Genomic DNA, 19,478 nt, shown 5'->3' with positions numbered 1-19,478 from the left:
CGCGGGTGCGGGGCGAGCGCGCGGGGCGCCGGGCGGGCCGCGGGGCGGGGGCCCCCGCTGCGCGCCCTGCCCGGCACCGCCCCCGCGCGGCCCCCGGGCCGGGGTGGAGGCGGCGGGGGGCGTGGCGCGGCGGCCGGGGCTGCGGCGTGGGGGCGCCGAGCGCGGGGCGCGCTGGGGCCGCGGGGATGGCCGCCGGGGCGGGGAGGCCGGGCCCTGGCGCGGGGCGCACGCGTGAAGTTGCACCGCACGTGTAAGAGAAGATTCTCCTTTTCAGAGCGGCCGGGAGCCCTGCTCGAGAGGGAGCGCACCCGGGTCGCCGCCGCGGCACAGCGGGGTAAGCGCGGGGCCGCGCCGGGGCGGAAGGACGGGCGGGACGCCGGCGCCCCCGACCGCCCCGACCCGCCCGGGCGGGCCGGGGCGGAGCGGCCGGAGCGCGAGCCCCGCCGCTCGTGTGCGGCCCCCGGCCTCTCCGGATCCCCGGGGGGGATGTCCGGGGAGTTGTGGGAGTGACCGGGTCAGAGACGGGGGCTCGGGAAACTTCGGGAATAGTCGGCGTCCCCGCGCGCGCCGAGATGTCCGCGCAGCGCCGGCGCACGGCCGAAGGCCGGCCGGCGGGTGCTTCTCGGCGGCGTTTTTCCGCCTCGGGCGAGCAGGCGCGGCTCTGGGGCCTCAGACCTGCGGGGTGCCGAGGCCGCTGCGGGCGCTCGAGCCGCGTCCGCGGACGCAGGGCGCGGGGCTGGGGTGCGGCTGGCGGCCGGGTGCCGCTGTGCAGGGGCGTCGGCGTCTTGTAGGGACGGCGTTGGCTCGCCTACTTCCTCCAAGAAACTTTTCGGGAGTCTTTTTTTTTTTTTTTTTTCCCCCCTAAGAAGTGCTTTAATCGTAAGTGCCAGGGCCTGGGATCTCATTTCTTGGCCCCTCTGCCTGGGATGGTGCGCTTAAGGGGAAAGAACTCGCGGAAGAGCGGGGAAACCCTTCTCTGCCTTCTGTAGTAACCCCTTCCCGAAGGTGCTTCTGACAGTGAGTGGCAGTGTGGACGCCCTAGTGAACAGAATCCACCCAGGTTTCTCGGCTCAGGAACATGTGTGACCGAGACTCCAGGGACAAGTGGAGTCCTCCAGTGTTTGTTTTGCCAAGAGAGCGTCAAAATATGTCATTTAAGAATGGCCGTGTGAAAACAGCTGAGACGGGAATTATGCCTCGGTTCGTATTACTCGGGAATTCAAATTGGTGGTTTATGATACGCGCATCGCTTCACCGACGGCCCGTCGATGTGCCGTGAAATGTGCTGCAAAACAAACATTGAAAGATTACAGAGGGAAAGGGGGGCTTTGTTTTCCAACGGTCGGTGTGTTCAAAGTAAAGGACAGCTAACTTGGCACATATTCCGCTGGTGCAGCAGTTTGATTCATGTCGAGATAAGCATCCAGGGAGGGCAGTGCACGTGCTCCTGCAGCATAAAGTAATTCAGGAAAATTTTACTGCTGTAACAAATTAGACGGTGCTATTTATATTGACCAGCTTAAAGCCACCTCGAAATAATGAAATGTAACAAAATGTCACCGTTTGCCAATAAGAAAAAGAATTTGGCGGGCTCTTGGGTGGCCCAGTGAATTAATTGCCGGACTTCAGCTCCGGTCGTGATCTCACAGCTCCTGGGTTCCAGCCCCGTGTCGGGCTCTGTGCTGACAGCTCAGGGCCTGGAGCCTGCTTGGGATTCTGTGGCTCCCTCTCTCTCTGCCCCTCCCCCGCCCGTGGGCGCGCTCTTTCTCCCTCTTCTCTCTCCCTCTCTTTCTCAAAAATAAACTTAAAAATTTTTTTTTATTTTTGACAGTTTCTTTGAATGTTACTTAAATTTTAAGTTGTGTTCATTTCCTTAACAAAAACAACTTTTACATACACACTTGAAACTTTATGTGTATGTATCACTACCATTTTGGCCTCATGTATGTAAAGAATTTAAACTATAATTAGTCTTCCAGATGCTACCATTGCTTGAACATGCACCTAACACAGTAAATAGGATAGATTAGGTTTTTAGGATTTTACCTCAGTATCACATGTAAATGCATGAACAAACACTTGGTTTTTGTAACGTGCTAAAATATTGTCAGAACGTTCTAGACAGCAGAACGGCCCTTGAGAGGTATTTCGCCCTGTGCAGATAGCATGACTCTCAGGATCTGTGTATTAAGAAACTCAGCCAAACCCAAGGATTGGGGAGTCTCTCCCCACTCCGATGTGGTGTGGCCGTCACCAGCACTGTGTGACGCTTGTCACACCATATTTCGATTAGTTTTGTCACAAGTCTGTCTCACCCACAGACTGTGAATGAACCGCCCGAGGGTGAGGCCGTGTCTTACTTAGCACACTGCACACACACGACAGGCGTTTGCTAAATGTTCGCCAAATCGAAGACAGAAAAAAGTCCAACGCGTGTGGCCCTAAACAGCATGCGTGGGTCTCTAAAAACACTATGTTTTTGCCATTTCCATATAATGCGTAAAAGGAATAAAATAGCGATAAAGTTCAATCTGAATTTTCGTTCTTACAGTGGCGGGAAATTCTTCATCATAATAACTGGGTTACTATTCATCCTCTGGTGCTTTTTTAAAATCTCGCATCTTCAAAAGTATGACTTCATAATGGTTAATGTGCGCAGTTCCTGCACTCTGACGTTTCTTTAATTTGAGGAATTAGTGGTCTGCTCTAAACTTAGAGTTAACAAACTAATGATACTAAAATGTAAAAATCACTTAATTTTTTTCATTCACGACACCTGATTATCTCCATGAACTAACACTCATTTTATTCATGAACCTCCATTTTGTATTAGCTTTAAAATGAATCTTTTATTCTAGAACATACATGAGATTTCCGTGTTATATCCTAATAAAAGTAGGTTTGAATAAAAGGGAAATTATATTTATACTATGGAAATTATTATTGCAAAAATAGAAACCATTTTGACAGATGTCATCTGTGCCAGTAATATAAATGTAACCATAAAATACCATGAGTATAAGGCCGAGAAGTTTCGTTCACTAAGCAAGAGTAAAGACAGTTATCTGAATTTGCTTCAAAATGACAATTCCAGGGGTGTCTGGGTGGCTCAGTCCGTTGAGCCTCCGACTTTGGCTCAGGTCATGATCTCACGGCTCGTGAGCTCGAGCCCTGCATTGGGCTCTGTGCTGATGGCTCGGAGCCTGGAGCCCGCTTCAGATTCTGTGTCTCCCTCTCTCTCTGCCCCTCCCCTGCTCGTGCTCTCTCTCAAAAATAAAAAATAAAAAAAAAAACATTAAAAATTTACAGGGTACCTGGGTGGCTCAGTCAGATAAGCGTCTGACTTCAGCTCAGGTCACGATCTCACGGTTTGTGAGTTTGAGCCCCGTGTAGGGCTCTGTGCTAGCAGCTGGGAGCCTGGAGCCTGCTTTGGATTCTGTGTCCTCCTCTCTCTCCGCCCCACCCCTGCTTGTGCTCTGCCTCTCTCTGTCTGTCAAAAATAAATAAACATTAAGACATTTGTAAATGACAATTCCAATTTATATGATGGAGTAACGGGACTGTTAGCATGTTAATAATATTTAGCCCAAATGTTAGCCACTTTGGACTGGGAGAAAAGAGCAAAGGCAGCTGTAGTCAGCTGAACAGTCTGCCTGGTGCATAACCCCGTGAAGTCACGCGGAAGGGGAAGGTGGGCTGGACCCAGAGGCAGAAGTCAGGAGTTTTCGTGCCGGCTTCAGCGGGCTGTGTCGCCCTCGGCAAATCACGGTACCCTCTCGGGGCCCGCATTTCCCAGTCTGTGAAGTGAAGAGAATAGATAAACCAGACGGCTTCCCAGGTTCTTCTGGCTCCAAAATGCCGTGATTCCGTATCTCCTCGGTGGATGAGTAAGACTCCTGAAGGATGTCGCTTGGATTTATTTAGGGAGACTACCTTTTACTTGACCAGACTCTAGGAAGTCAGTACTTGGCATAGTGTCCAGAGTGCCCCATCTTGTGTTTTAGGACAAGAGCCTGCTCAGAGCACTCGCGAAAGCACCCCTGTAATTTTCTTTTTCTTTTTTGAATTTCCATCCAAGTTAGCTAGCATAGAGTGCAACAGTGATTTCAGGGGTAGATTCCTTAGTGCCCCTCCCCCATTTAGCCCAGGCCCCCCCTCCCACAACCCCTCCAGAGACCCTCTGTTTGTTCTCCATATTTTGGAATTTTCTTTATTGTCATTCACCCGCGCCCCAAGCCACCCTTCAGGAGGTATTGGTAAATTCAGCTTTATTTCAAGAGCAGGACTTTTGTTTTCATTATTCACTAATTAAAAGTTGAGTACTGATGCGGAAATACATTAAAATTGACCCTAAATGACACCAAAATGTGTACATAAAATGTTTAAATAAGCGAAATTTCAAATGGTATTATTCTTAGGTCTGTCACCGAAGTGATGTTTAAAACTTTTAATGCCATCTACTAATCGGCAGGAGACACTGGAGGCCTGCACAGGGTGATAGAACAGGGCAGACATTTGGAGGGTTTAAAAAGGAAGCCAGGAAGGCATGAATAGTGCTGGAAGACAGTCGCGTTTCTAATTATGCTCCAGACTTTGTACATTTTTCTGTCAATTGAACTGAAGCTCAACCAGCTGTTAATTTTCTAGCTTAATATTAGAACTCTAATTGTGGAAATGGTGACTTAATACTGGTTTCTGGTAGGAATATTTATTTTATTCACAGTATTTAAAGAAGAAATACTGTGGATAAAAAGTTAAGGGTATTTTTAGTGTTGTCATTCTTGAATATAAAATTCTCCAACATAAAATTCTTGAATATAGGGGCGCCTCGGTGGCTCAGTTGGTTGAACGTCCGACTTCAGCTCAGGTCATGATCTCACAGCTCGTGAGTTCAAGCCCTTTGTAGGCCTCTGTGCTGACAGCTCGGAACCTGGAGCCTGCTTCCGATTCTGTGTCTCCCCCTCTCTTTGTCCCTCCCATGCTCATGCTCTGTCTCTCAATAATAAATAAACGTTAAAAAAAATATTGAATATAAAATTTGAAGACATTTGTTTTTAAACTAATAACAGTTGTTTAAGTTGCTCCCAACTTAAAATCAGCTCTCGCTCAGCTTTTAAATTACAGAACGTCAAAAACAAAAGAAAAACTGAGTTTTTCGCTTGACTAAGAATGAAAAGTATTGACCATATTTACCTTAGCCAAGTAAAGACTTTAGAGCATGTGACTTTTCAGGTGTTTATAAACAATTTAAATCCCTCCCCAAAACAATTAAAATCCCCGCATACAAGAGAAAATATAGAGATAATAATAATAATACATGGATGGCAGGTGTTTTCCATACATTCTTATTTAATAAATAAAATAAATAAAAGTATAATTTAAGGGGTGCCCGGCTGGCTCAGTCAGTGGCACATGTGACTCTTGGTCTTGGAGTTGTAAGTTCGGGCCCCATGTTGCATGTAGAGATTACTTGAAAAATAAAATCTTTAAAAAAAAAGTATAATTTTATTAAAAAATAATTTTTGAAATGTTTAAAGAGAGAGAGAGAGCACATGGGCATGTGCGGTGGGGGGCAGGGGTGGCAGAGAGAGGGGGACAAAGGATCTGAAGTGGGCTTTGTGCTGACAGCACAGAGCCTGACGCAGGGCTTAAACTCATGAACTGCGCGATCACGACCTGAGCCAAAGTCAGACGCTTAACTGACTGAGCTACCCAGGCGCCCCTGAAGTATAATTTCAAAACAATTTCATGTTTCTAGAGATTTATTCTCTGACAACAAAAATATATAATTCTAGCGGTGCTTTAAAGTTATTGATAAAGAAGTTGGAAAATCGGTGTTTTACGATTTCATTAAATCCGTCTGTACGATAGTGATGTCTCCTGCCAGAGCATTAGATTAGTGAAAAGTTAAGTAATAGAGCCCATGCACATTTTCCATTTAAAATAAGGAATCCCCTGGAACTGTACGGTAATAAATAATTTTACACTAAGATAGAGGATACCCTTAAATTATATATGTGTATTTTATACTAATACTAGCAAATCCCAAAATCTACATTCCCTACTTAAAAGATCCATAGGAGATCTTTGGAGATTTGCTCTATATACTGTAAATACAGCATATGTGATAAGACATTGGAAAAAATAACAAAAATAAACTCTCATTCTTTTTCAAGCATATCATAATTCTGTAAAAAAAAAACTTCTAGCAAGACTTATACTTTAAAAACTTCCAATAAACAATATTTGGAACCAAACAAGGGATCTAAGTACGGATACCATACAGTTTCAAAATCATAAGAAAATGCCATGGATAATTTTATGCCAATAAATTTGAAGCTTAGATGAAATGGAAAATTTTCTAAAAGATATAAGCTATCAAAATTGACTTAAGAGTAATAGCAGCCCTATTTATGTCGATAACAGTTAATGAAGCTGAATTTGTATCTAGGCTTCCTCCTGACCCCCTTAAAAAAAGACATTAATTCCAGATTCTTCTATAGGACATTCTTATACAAGCTTATTCAGGGAAATGTTTAGTTTTTCAGGCTAAAATAATGTTCTTACCCAAATCCAATGGTAGTACCAAAAAAATGAGACCAATCTTAGGTATGAACAAATAATCCAAAATAAAGTAGCAGATTGAATGTGATAGTATATTAAAAATAAAATGAGTAATACGGTGCTTCACCATCTAAAAAATTCACAACAGTGGGGAAAAAAGTACCAAATCCAATTTAGTAAATTCATGATTCAGAAACTCATTCATGATTTTCATGATTTAGAAAACAAAACCCAACAGGGGCGCCTGGGTGGCGCAGTCGGTTAAGCGTCCGACTTCAGCCAGGTCACGATCTCGCGGTCCGTGAGTTCGAGCCCCGCGTCAGGCTCTGGGCTGATGGCTCGGAGCCTGGAGCCTGTTTCCGATTCTGTGTCTCCCTCTCTCTCTGCCCCTCCCCCGTTCATGCTCTGTCTCTCTCTGTCCCAAAAATAAATAAAAAATGTTGGAAAAAAAAATTTTTAAAAAAAAAAAGAAAACAAAACCCAACAAACTTAACAAAGATTACAAGGAAACTTCCTTAGCCTGATAAAAGTTGAAACATAATACTCAATGCTAAAACCTAAGAAGCGTTCATGTTTAAGACAAAAATGTGAAAAGATCTCACCATCATCACATTGTGCTAGGAGTGCAGGTCAGTACAAGAAAACAAGACAAGAAAAAGAAATAACGGGAATTAGGGGAGGAAGAAACAAATCTATCCTTAATAGCAGATGAAATGGTTATATGTATATGTTACATAGAAAATCCAAAGGAGTCTCGTAACTATTTGAACTAGTAAGAGCTTTCTAACAAGTTTCTGGATACGAGATCAGTTTATAAAAACAATGTTCCAGGGGCGCCTGGGGGGGCTGAGTCGGTTTAGCATCCAACTTCTGCTCAGGTCATGATCTCGCGGTTTGTGAGTTCGAGCCCCGTGTCAGGCTCTGTGCTGACAGCTCAGAGCCTGGAGCCTGTTTCAGATTCTGTGTCTCTCTTTCTGCCCCTCCCCTGCTCATGCTCGCTCTCTCTCTATCTCTCAAAAATAAACCTTAAAAAAATTAAGGGGCACCTAGGTGAGTTCGAGCCCCGCATCAGCCTCTGCTGACAGCTCAGAGCCTGGAGCCTGCTTCTGATTCTGTATCTCCCTGTCTCGTTGCCCCTCCCCTGCTCATTCTGTCTGTTGCTCTCTCTTTCTCTCTCTCAAATAAATAAACATTAAAGAATTAAAAAAAAAAAACTATTTGGAACAACAAATCGAACAAGTATAAATTAGGGATAAAGCTAACAAAAGACGTGTAAGACCTTTAGCTCCAGTGTCCTAACACACGTTGAAGGGCATGAAGAAGGTCTGTGCGGTGGATCAGTTGTGCTTTATTGGCGGAGAAACTAGTTCACAAAGAGCTAAATTTGATGCCACCATAAATGTCATTTTTCCCAACGAAATCACGTTTCAGATTTTTGTGGACCCTGACAAGCTAAATTTCATAGGGAAGAACGAAAAAGCCAACTTTGTGAAGAACAAAGTTGAGGACTCGTCCTACCAGACAGTCACGTGTAGGTAGGACTGTTGCCATTGGTGCCCTGCTGGTTGGTGTGACCAGTTGTTCTCTTCTGGAGATGGAAAACAAGTCACACGTTACCCAGTCTGAAACTTCAGGGGTCCGGTTTCTTCCTCTGTTATGCTTGTCTGTGTGGCTGAACTTCTCCCGTTGCCGTGACACTGAATTGTAAGTGGCACCGAGCCAGCTTTTAAAAGCCTAGTCCCCATCTTGCTCTTTAGTCTTAGGAGCTCAGACAACACTAAATGTTGGAGGTGAGGCTATAGTGTAAAAGAAGAAGGGGTCTTTTGTTATTTTGGTGAACTCATTTTGAATTCTGTTTCCTTTTTGAAGAGACGAGAATTATGGAAAACTGTGGTAAGTACTTAATAACGTAGGGTACGGTCCCCATGGCATCTGGAAATTACTATTTTAAATGTGAAAGCTTGAAATAGGCAGGGAAGGTTTAAAGCTAATGGAAAACAGTTTTTCCACCTGCTAAAAAGATAATTAGATAAGCCACTTTTCATTGTATCATATTCGTGACTGGTTCAGCCTTCCGTGTTCTTTTAAATTTGTGCCAACTCAGGGCTGGCAAAAATTGGCTTTTGGGCCACACTGCCGCATACCAAACCTTAGCAGATATTACTAACCGAACATAGAACTCTTTCCGGCTAAGCCTGTATGTGACCCTCTTGGTCCTACTCAACAATGTTCCAGGCGGTCACAGGTAACACAAAATTAATTTGCCTAGCCACGCTTCATGTTTCGTTACCTCTAACTTAAAAACCAAGTACCAATATTTTTAGTGTCAATGTATTGTTACAAAAGGGAATCAAGTAAAAATACAAATGACACCTTTTGGGTGTTAATCTCCCAGAGTGCTAACTAAAAGTTGCATTTCCTAATAAGCAGCTATTCTGTAAGCTTGTCCTTCCGTACTCAACCTCCAAATGCTGGAGCACCCCACGGCTTGGTCTTCAGCCCCCTGTCCTTCTCCCCTGCCCTCAGACGATCTCAGTCCAGTCTTGGGGTTTGGTGATGACTCCCCAATGTTTATCTCTGGCCTCGACACTTGTATGTCTGATAGATGTCTCACATTTACCGTCTCCAAAACAGGACTCCTGATTTCCATGCCTTTCCCAAACCTGTACCTCCTCTGGTCTCCCCATCCTTCCTCCTGTTCGGGGCGGAAACCTTGGCCTCTCCTCGGCACGACCCGATCCTTGACCCATCAGCACATCACGCTGGACCGACCTTCAGAGTCTGTGCAAACTCAGCCGTTTGTCACCACTGTCACGTTTCTGGATCACAGCACAGCCTCCTCACTGGACCCTCCGCGATCACCCTCACCCCCTCCGCCCCACAGCCGTTCTCGGCACAGCAACCACAAGGGTCCTGTGAAGATGGAAGCTGGATTACGTCACTCTTCTGCTCAAACCCTCCAGTGCCCTCTCGTCTCACTTGGAGCATAAGCCAAAGTTCTCATCACGTCTGCCGCGATCTGTCCACCTCCAGACTTCCTCCCTGACCTGTGTCTACCTGTCTGCTCCTCTGGACTCGTCCTCTGCCTGGACTCGTCCCTCATATCTGAGGCCCAGTTCTTCACTGTGATGTCACCCTCTCAGCCAGCCCTCAGCAGCCCCCGCACTGCCCTCTGTGCTTCCCCCTGCCCCGCCCCAGCTCTCCGTCTACCCACAGCACGCAGCACCTGACCTCTCTTCTCTTCTGTCCCACATCTTTCCCGCCACAGCCTACGTGGCACCAGGCAGTGCTCTGTGTTGCTCAGCACTGAGCACCTCACAGGTAGTGTGGCCTTTGCTCAGTCCTCACTGAGTGGCCGCAACCTGTGGTCTGGCTGTGCGGGGAACTCGGGGAGCCCGGTCCCTTTCTCATCCCCTCCGTTCCCTGGTCATCAAACCTTTTTTCTTCTCGGGGGCTTAAGTCCTGCCCTTGCCTGAGAAGATGACCGCCTGCTCGACCCCGCCGAGAAGAGCCTTGTCATCACCGCGGAGGATGCTCGTCCTGCGTCTGCCCTCGCAGCACCCCCTCCCGTCCTTTTGCCCCGTCCTGCTGCTGGGCAGCCTGACCCTCCCCCCCTCCTCCTGTCCCCGTGACTCCGCCTCTCTGATGCCAAGCACCCACAGCCTTCCCTATCTTGAAAACACCTCCACTGGGCCTTGTTACCCATTTCGTGTCGCCCTTCCTTTAGGTTCTAGACTTACTGAACAGGACTCTCTGTGTCATGCCTCCATTTCCCTCCCACACTCTGCCTCTTCAGCTCCCAGTCTAGGCTTTTGTTTCTGCCCCAACGCTCCCACTAGACTGGGCACTTAAAGACCATCAGTGGCCTTCTTATTGTGAGATCAAAGCCTTTGCTTTATTGCCATCCATCTCGAACACACAAAGAATGCTGACACTGGTCGTCACCTCCTTCTTCAAAGTCCTCCTTCGGCCTCCTCGCTTCCGTGTCACCCTCGTTCTCCGGTCGTGTTGACAGCGGTCAGAGAATGTGCCTTCGGAGACACGAACAGCGCTCCAGCAGTGACGTGGGCCGTGCTGCGTACTGACGCCCAACGTAATCTTGCATCTTAGTAGCTCAGACAGGGCTCTGTGTTGGGGTCAATTCGGTAAAGAAGGAAGGGTCTTCTGACATTACTTTGAAAGCAAAAGCAACTACAAGCCAGACAAGGTGAACTTGTCTGGCAGAGCTGATCGGGCCCCCGCTGGGGAAGGTCCCTTCCCTCCACACTGTCCGGGCATCGCCGCTCTCCGTCATTGCTCAGTCTCAGGCTCTTACCCAGTTGGCCAGTCCCGCGATCCTTCATCGAACACGGACCACACATGCCGAGGGCGGTGAGTCCTTTCCCATGCTGTCTTCATCCGTTTCGCTGGATTTTCCACAGACGTCCGTCCTTTGTTCTCTGCTCTGTCGTCTTCCCCCGGGAGAGTGGAGCTACACTGCGGACCCTCTCCAGCCTCTTCCAGTTCTGTGTCTCCAGCTTCCTCCTGGGCAGCTCGCTCATCTCTCCCACCGCTGCTTTTGATCCGGAAAGACAAAACCACCAGTCTTCACCTTGTCTCCCAATCCCAAATTAGCAAGCCTCCCTCAATGTTTCTGTCTTCAAACGACCCCCTGATTTTCCCACTCAGGCTCAGAAATGTGAGCTTTGTCTTTAATTCATGCCTCTCCCTTTCACTGACTCTCGGCAGACTCTACATCCTGCTTTATTTTTGTCTCCAGACTGTGTCTCCTTTCTGTCCTTCCTTTTTCCATTTGCTGCTGCTGTCATTCAGCCCAGGCCTTCAGCACTCACTTGGAGATTATCACTCTTCCTGAGTCCCCACTGGCCGTTAGAGGGGCCCCTTCTTTCCTGAACAGCACTTTCGGCCTATCTCCCGCTCTCCAAGTGGTTTGGCGGCCCTCGATGTCCTTCATTCATCCGTCCCACGCGTGTTTACTGAATGCCTACTGTGTGCAGGCCACACAGCTCTTCTGTGCGGAAGCAGCCGCCTCCCAACACCAGGTCACACGTATTCCCGCTGCCAAGGGAACGTCGTTCTGGCCTTGAAGTGCACTCCTGTCCCCTGCCCGAAGCCACCTCTCTCAATCCCCGCTCAAATTCCGCTCTCCCCTGGCCAGCCTTCCCCGCCTGCATGTCCTCATATTAATCTCCTTTTTCTCCGAGATCCCTCCGCACCTGTATAGCTCCCCATTTTCCTGAGTTCTCCCATCTCCACAAGCAGATTCCCAGAGAGACGCCATGTGTTTACTTCCACTGTATTCAACGGAACCTGTGGCCCAGAGTTGAGCACAGGACGGTCACTGAACAGACAGCCACTGATGGATCCGAGGGGCACTTAACACCTCCCGAAGGCCGAGGGGAACCTGTTTACCTCTGAAAGGGAAAGCAGGACGGTCAGAAGAACGGGGAAGCAGCCACGTGTACACTCGGCAGCATCAGCTCTTGTTCTGTGTTGGTGTCAGAACCAAAGTTTCCCTGGAGATAAAAGCAAAAATCAATTAAATGCCACTTCGTGCAGGTAAGTGACGTCCGGGTAATCGGGGACCCCACTGCCGCCGTGGGAGAGCAGTCACCTAGAGTGCAGCACGCTCTGCGGTGAGCTCACGGGCACCTCGCGGAGTTAAGCGCTCGGCCCTGGGAGCTGTCAGCAGCGGCCCTGCTTTCGCCCCGAAATGGCCCAATACACTGCCACTAAGAAGAAACCCGTTTTCTCAAGCAGGGAGCTGCTTCACTCGCTCACCTTGTGGTCGCGTCACTGGCTGGCAACGCTCAGTGGATCGTGAGGCTTCCTCTGGTCCGTTGCTGGCCCTTACGTAGCAGCAGAGGCTTGCTGTCCAGACTGCGCGTCTTCACTCCTCTGCTGGCGTCTTCTTACTGAACTGGTATGAGGGGTAGGATCCCAAAGCGGTGTTGATAAAACACCTTAAGAACGTCTGCGTGGCATCTGGAGCGGACTGTGGCGACTCCGAAGGGAGGGGATGTCACTTCTACCGTGGAGTCTCCCGTCTCGATCTGACCGTGACCCACACTGCAGGCCTTGTCATAGACACTCCTCTGGTGAATGTTTTTATTCACTCATTCACGTATTTTCCGGAAGAAAACCCAAACTGTGAAGCGCGGTAGTGGTAAGACCCAGCAGCGAGCATCAGGATACAAAGAGGCCGGCCCTTGCGTTGGGGGAACTCGGCAGACCGCCGTGGCGGGAGAATCCAGTTTGAGCTCCGTGTCATCGGCGACAGCCATTGTCAGGATCTGTGATGCATCTCAGAGACCCCAGGGTCAGTCTCCAATCTGACATTGGGCTGATGTCCCATGTATCAGTTTGTCTTTTGAGCGCTTACCAGGGACGCGATTAAAGAGGTCGAAGGAGTAGACACCTTAATGAAAGAACAATGAACAAAGAATCAGGTTTTTTCAAAAACTAGAACTTTGAAACATGAGTCACGGTCATTAATCCTTTATGACCATAAATGTAATAAGTTGTTACAGAAAATGCAAAGAAATGGGAAAAGAGAATAAAAATCACCCAGTTCTAGAAACGCCGTGGTTCACATTTCAGCATCCTTCCGCTCTTCCTTTGCATGTATGAATGTGTGGGAAACAGCGGGTAAAAGGCTATGGTTTTGTATTAGGTTTTTGTCATTTATCAGTATGGCATGAACGTATCTTCAAGTCACTAATGATCTTAAAAGTTCCGTCTAATGAATACCTTGTGTTTTAGTAGTTATGAATGAGTCACAGCTTTTCATGTATAGCTGGCCTTAACCTGTAAATAATTTAAGAGAGTGTAGGAATTGTCTGCAAGCAATAGGAAACCTAACTTGAACAAACAGGGTTTTCTCCCTTCACATAAGTCAGAGCTTGTGTTGCGGTTGATTCAGCACGTCCACAGTGTCACAACAGGTGCCTTGGGACTTTCTTGACCATGCCCTCGTGCTTATTGATACATGCCTGCAAAGTGACTGCCCCACTCCAGGCATCGCATCTGTCCTCACCATAGGCGGATAGGGAAAGTGACGGCAAAGGTAGCCACCTGCCCTTTTATTAGGAAACCAAAAGCTTTCTCGGAAGTTCCCCATTGTAGACAACAAAAGGAGGTGGGAAAGCAAGAATTTCCCTTCCCGATCACATTACATTACGGGCAGGCAAGGGAGAGGGGGATGGGAGTAGGAGCGGGGTCAGCCAGATCCCGATGCCAGCCTTGGGCACTACTATGTGTCGAATTGCTCATCCTTTAGTGGGCACTTCTGTTTCCAATTATTCCTTCTTATGAATAATTCACAGTCAATATCCATGTTCATCCATTCATCAAAATCTCTGGTTATTTCCTTGGTATGATGTCCCAGGAGTAGAATTAGAGGTTAGAGATATCATGATCTTAAGTTTATTTGTTTTTAAGAGAGAGAGAAAGCACGACCGGGGGAGGGACAGAGAGAGAGGAAGGAGAGAATCCCAAGCAGGCTCTGCACTGGCAGTGCACAGCCTCATGTGGGGCTCGAACTCATGAGATTGAGATGAGATCACTTATGACAAGATCGTGACCTGAGCCGAAGTCAGTTAACCGACCCAGCCACCCAGGCGCCCCAAGGTATCATGATTTTTGTATCTCTTCTTACATATTACTGAACTCCTTTGCAGAAAGACCTTGTCAGTGTGTGCCATCACGCAGTGCATGAGCCGTGGGCTCTCCCCCGCCCCCCCCACCGGACACATTCTTAGTTGTCCCCTCTTTAGGATTTCCTGAGCTCTGACACATGCCAGAGTACCCGCGAAGTATGCAGATGGTAACACGTTGTGATTCCGTAGCTGCACCCAGAGGCCACAATTCCTTTTAAGGGTACCTATCTGAAAGTGTTTGCAGCACCTGGACCTAAAGAACTCTGGAGAGGCTGGGCCAGCAAAGGTGAGTAACAAGATGCCACAGTCAGCAGCCGTACCCCCCTCGTCTGATTTACTGATTGAAGAAATGTTTCCCTGGCCCCGTGTTTCTCAACAGGTGCACAATGGACATTTGGGGCGGGCCAGCTCTTTACTGTGGGGGACGCCCCAATCATTATGGAACATTTTGCTTCCCTGGCCCTGCAGGGCAATGCCAGCAACACTTCCCAGGCCCTGTGACAAGCAGGCCCTCCCTCGTGGCATTCTGTGCCGCCAGCCTTGTGGGGAGAACCCACCAGGCACATCGCATTGACTCCCTTTTATTTAGCACATTATGCTGTGCTGGACAAGGCAGAACCTGCCTGCACATCTGGGAGGGTCGCAGGAAGAAGAATAAATTTCCTGCATTGACCTTTCCTTAGAGACTTCCAGAAATGCTACTGCCCAGCTGTTCTGCCTGCAGACATCAAGGAGGAAAGGGTGCACATGCAAACCCCAACCTCAGAACTAGAATTAGGGAGAAAGTCCACAAGCAGTCAAGGTGCTTAAAGGTGGTTTTCTGTAGAAACTCTGGAGGCTGTGTGTGTCCAGGGACAGCAAGGAGGGAGGATGCCGTTCGCAGCTTAGCAAGGTGGGAGGTGTGGGAGGACAGAGAGAACCTCCTGGAATGCAAAGGGGGCAAGAGTCGTTAAGCCAGGCCATGATAAGGGGAAGAGAAAACACAGGGCACCCGTGTCAGCCTGAGTTGGCCACTCTTGAAGGGAGAGTGGAGGTCAACAGGCCAGTCCCCGCCTGGCCTGGGGCCAAGTCTGAAGTTGCAGAAACAGGACATGCAAAGGCATAAAGGCCGTCTCGGCATCACAAGAAGCATGCGTCACCAGGGTGTTGGATCAGGGACGGAGGGCTGGGACGTACGGTCAAGGCTTCTGTCCTGTGCTCCAGGGGAAACGCTTCAGCAGAGTGGAGGGAAGGGCCATGGCTATGGGCAGAGAGGACGGTCAGAGACATCATGACATCCGGGGTTTAGGGTAAGCAGGATGTCATCTAGAACGGTTCCCTGACACCGGACATCCTTCATGCGAGAGTGGGTTGTTTCATGTCCAATAATTCAGTTTCTACATTAAAATATTTTCCCTTGTAAGAACATGCCAAATAGAACAGACGCCAGTCACAACAGGGGCAAGGAGGCTGGTAGGATATGTGAATAGTAACGTTTCTCCAAAGACCTCGAATGACGGAAACAAAGGGTTGGAACTTTATTCCAAGAGAGCGTTAACATTTGTTTCTTTAGATCATGGTGAGTAAAGTTATGTTTTGTTTGTCTTCACACCAGTTCATAAAAATTAATATTTGTGAACATTTTTAAAATTCAAAATGAGAAGAGTGTCCTTCAGTGCTGCCGGAACTCACCGCGTAGACGGCTCTCCTGACGCAAAGAATGGAGCTGCCTTTCAGTTCCGGTTGGAAGCGTCAGGCCTGTTGGGGCAGCAGCGACACGGAGGACCCCTTCTCATCTTGGGCCCCCGCGTCCGAGGACCACAGCTACCTCCACAGGGGGGTCCACGGGCCCTCCGTCCCTCATCTAGGAAGCAGCTTACTGCGCATGACCCAATGACCATCGTCCCATCTTAGATGGAGACACAGGGTTTAAGGGCTTCGGTCACCTGTGGGCATCTGGTTCGTGCCGCACTCGTGTCCTGCGACAGTAGCTCCGAGGGACACCGGCGCTGCGGGCGTGGCTGTAACCCGGCTCGGGGCCCCCGTGGGAAGACGCACGCACGTGCACGCACGTGCACACACGCACACGGGCGCATGCGCGCACACGCACGCAGGCACACGCACACTCGGGCACTCGCGTGCCGTGGAGGGCTCCGCAGCGCCTCCCGCGTTTGGCAGCGGGAGGACGGCCTCGCAGGGGAGCGACCGCCCAGCGCCGCGTGCCGGGTCCCCCCACCCCCCCGCGCCCGCCGGCCCCTGCCCCCCCCCCCCCCCCCCCGCGGCCTCCTTCCTACTAACCGGCGATGTTCCCTTGCAGGTTAGCAAGCTGAAGCAATGGGCGACTGGAGCTTTCTGGGGAGACTATTAGAGAACGCGCAGGAGCACTCCACGGTCATTGGCAAGGTTTGGCTGACGGTCCTGTTCATCTTCAGGATCCTGGTGCTGGGCGCCGCGGCGGAGGAGGTCTGGGGGGACGAGCAGTCGGACTTCACGTGTAACACGCAGCAGCCCGGCTGCGAGAACGTCTGCTACGACAAAGCCTTCCCCATCTCCCACATCCGCTTCTGGGTGCTGCAGATCATCTTCGTGTCCACGCCCACGCTCATCTACCTGGGCCACGTGCTGCACATCGTGCGCATGGAGGAGAAGAAGAAGGAGCGCGAGGAGGAGCTGCCGAAGGCCGACGGCCCGCACCCCGGGCCGGCCGCGCGCTGCGGGCCCGGCGGCCACGGCCAGAAGGACCGGCCGCCGGTGCGCGACGACCGGGGCCGGATCCGCATCGCCGGCGCCCTGCTGCGGACCTATGTCTTCAACATCATCTTTAAGACGCTCTTTGAAGTGGGCTTCATCGCCGGCCAGTACTTTCTGTACGGCTTCGAGCTGAAGCCCCTCTACCGCTGTGACCGGTGGCCCTGCCCCAACACGGTGGACTGCTTCATCTCCAGGCCCACGGAGAAGACCATATTCATCATCTTCATGCTGGCAGTGGCCTGCGTGTCGCTGGTACTCAACATGCTGGAGATCTACCACCTGGGCTGGAAGAAGCTCAAACAGGGGATGACCAACCACTACCGCTCAGACTCCCCCGAATCCAGGGTGGGGGCCGCGAAGCCTGGCGGCGTGAGCCCGCTGCCGCTCCCCTCCCCGTCCGCCCTGCCCACGGTCACCATCGGGTTCCCGCCTTACTACACGCACTCCGCCTCTTCCCTGGGACCGGCCACCGCCGCGGGCTACCCCGGGGCCCCTCCGCCGGCCACCGACCTCGGCACGGCCGCCCCGTCTGAGGCGCGCGAGAAGGCTCGCCCTGCCAGATTCCACAACGGCAACCACCACCTGCTAGCGGCAGAGCAGAACTGGGCCAACCAGGAGGCCGAGCAGCAGACGGCCGGGAGAAAGGCCTCCCCGCCGGTGTCCGCTTCTGCCTCCCCGAGCCCTGCGGGCAGCACCGGGCAGCTGGCGCAGGACGCAGGCGCGGGCGGCAGCGCCCCCGGCCCGTTGGCGGACGGGACCGGCAGCAGCCTGGGCGACGACGGCAAATCGGCGGGGACCCCCGACCTGGACGGGGAGCAGGCGGGGAGCCCCGAGGTGGAGATGCTCGCGCCTCCTCTGCCCCCCGCAGACCCCGGGCGGTCGAGCAAGGCCAGTAAGTCCAGCGGCGGCCGGGCCAGACCGAATGACTTGGCCATCTAGCGGGCGTCTCTCCAGACAGCTTTGTAATAACCGTTTCTTCTCGCAACCAAAACCGAAGTGCAGTTCCGGTCTGCAGGTAGACAGAGAGCCTGGAAGGGAGAGGGCACTGCAGTGGCGGAAGGGGAAGATCACGAGGAGGAGAGCAGGTTTCTGTGTGTCCATGCTTGCTGTTCTTAACACTGTGAGGTAGAGTGGGGAGAACGTCAGTGCTTGCTGAGATGGGGAGGTGGGGGCAACGTGGGTGCAGGGGCTGTTGACCTTGAAAGATGTTCACGGCCACCCAAGAGTCCAACAACCTGGGCCGCCTTTGCAGGTGCTGCTGTCCAGCCTTGGGCTCCGCCGTCTCTGTGGGTAACTGTTCCGTTGTGGTAAAGCGACAGGTGTCTTTACCCGGGGGGCAATTGGGTTTTCCATTCCTACGCTTCCCCAGAGCCTCTGGGCAGCCCACAAAGTCACAGATGCCCTTAGCACTATCTCTGTTTGATACTTTTAACTTAGAGTTGAATTTCATTTGGGATATTTGCCAAACTGCACTAAAAAAAGACCTAGAGCGAGTCCATAGACTGTCATTTGAGTTTCTGAAATTGCCTGGGAAGCCCAGGATTCCACACTGTGCGCTTCGTGACGAGTGACGATGAGCAGGTACCCTCCAGGGGCGGAGATCCAGCAGGCGAGAGCCACGGAGGCTGCTGGTAAGAGAGCAGGTAGAAACGCAGCGACACTTGGGGTAATTTTTAAACAGTTGAGGAAATTGAAATACAGTGTGGCAGGTATGCCTTAGGTATTTATTTTTTAAATGATATTTTGTGCTTTGATCTGAATTGTACAGGTATGCCTATCCCCCCCCCCCCCCCCCCCCGACTTTCTTTCAGGAAAAATGAAGGAAAAATAGTACCATTAAGATGAATAGTGACTGAGAGAATGCTAATTTGTCCCATTACATACTAGTAAAGATTTGGATTTTCTTTTAAAAGAAATTCTTCGACCTCAGGAGTCAGCTAATGGCTACGAGAATGTACGATACAAAATAAAAGCAGGGGAAATTTTAAGTGCATTTCAAATACTTGAAGTTGTGAAGTTTTTGAATGGGAGGTTAAAAGTTAACCACTCTTGCCAGAAAAATGATTTATACAGATGAATCAATGACCTACATTTTTTTAAGAGTACAAAAACAAAAAAACAACAAAAAAAAACCTCTTAGAGTTTCCTAACCATTGTTTGTGGGCAGCCTGTTTGCTTTCTAAAGTGTAAATAAAAGTATCTGGGTTTTACTTCCTGTGTAAATGCATGTGCTGATTTCGGATGTGCGTTCGCCTCATTTGTCACCCATGCAGATCGCTGCACTGACAGGGCTATTTCTCTGTGGGCTGTGGCTGGAAGGCGGCAGAATTTTCTGTACTGCACACTCTGCTGTCCTGTCTTCGTCTCTGTTTATAGACCGATGAACAGTAGTCATGCTGAGCCTGGTCCTTCTCACCCTCCGACTTCCACGGAGTAGTGTCAGCCCTTATTCAGCAAAACACCAAACACTCGCCAACTTGATTCCTTTCTCTATATGAATGAACTCCAATTTCCTGACAATCCCTC

The 19,478-nt window shown here is 50.1% G+C and overlaps 1 protein-coding gene across 1 annotated transcript; it reads left to right on the top strand.

Annotated features, from left to right (window-relative positions):
- Positions 1-222: 222 nt before the first annotated feature.
- Positions 223-18,739, top strand: GJA3 (gap junction protein alpha 3). The gene is made up of 2 exons (XM_042955206.1): positions 223-334; positions 16,519-18,739. Exon 2 carries the CDS (start codon positions 16,536-16,538, stop codon positions 17,889-17,891), a length of 1,356 nt encoding a protein of 451 aa, XP_042811140.1. The 5' UTR covers positions 223-334; positions 16,519-16,535; the 3' UTR covers positions 17,892-18,739.
- Positions 18,740-19,478: the final 739 nt, after the last annotated feature.

This window comes from Panthera leo, chromosome A1 (assembly GCF_018350215.1).
Source record: "Panthera leo isolate Ple1 chromosome A1, P.leo_Ple1_pat1.1, whole genome shotgun sequence".
NCBI lineage: Eukaryota > Metazoa > Chordata > Mammalia > Carnivora > Felidae > Panthera > Panthera leo.
This window is presented reverse-complemented; position numbering and strand designations above follow the sequence as displayed.

Coding starts and splice junctions, on each gene's coding strand:
- GJA3 (XM_042955206.1), top strand. CDS start 16,536: ATGGGCGACTGGAGCTTTCTGGGGAGACTATTAGAGAACGCGCAGGAG.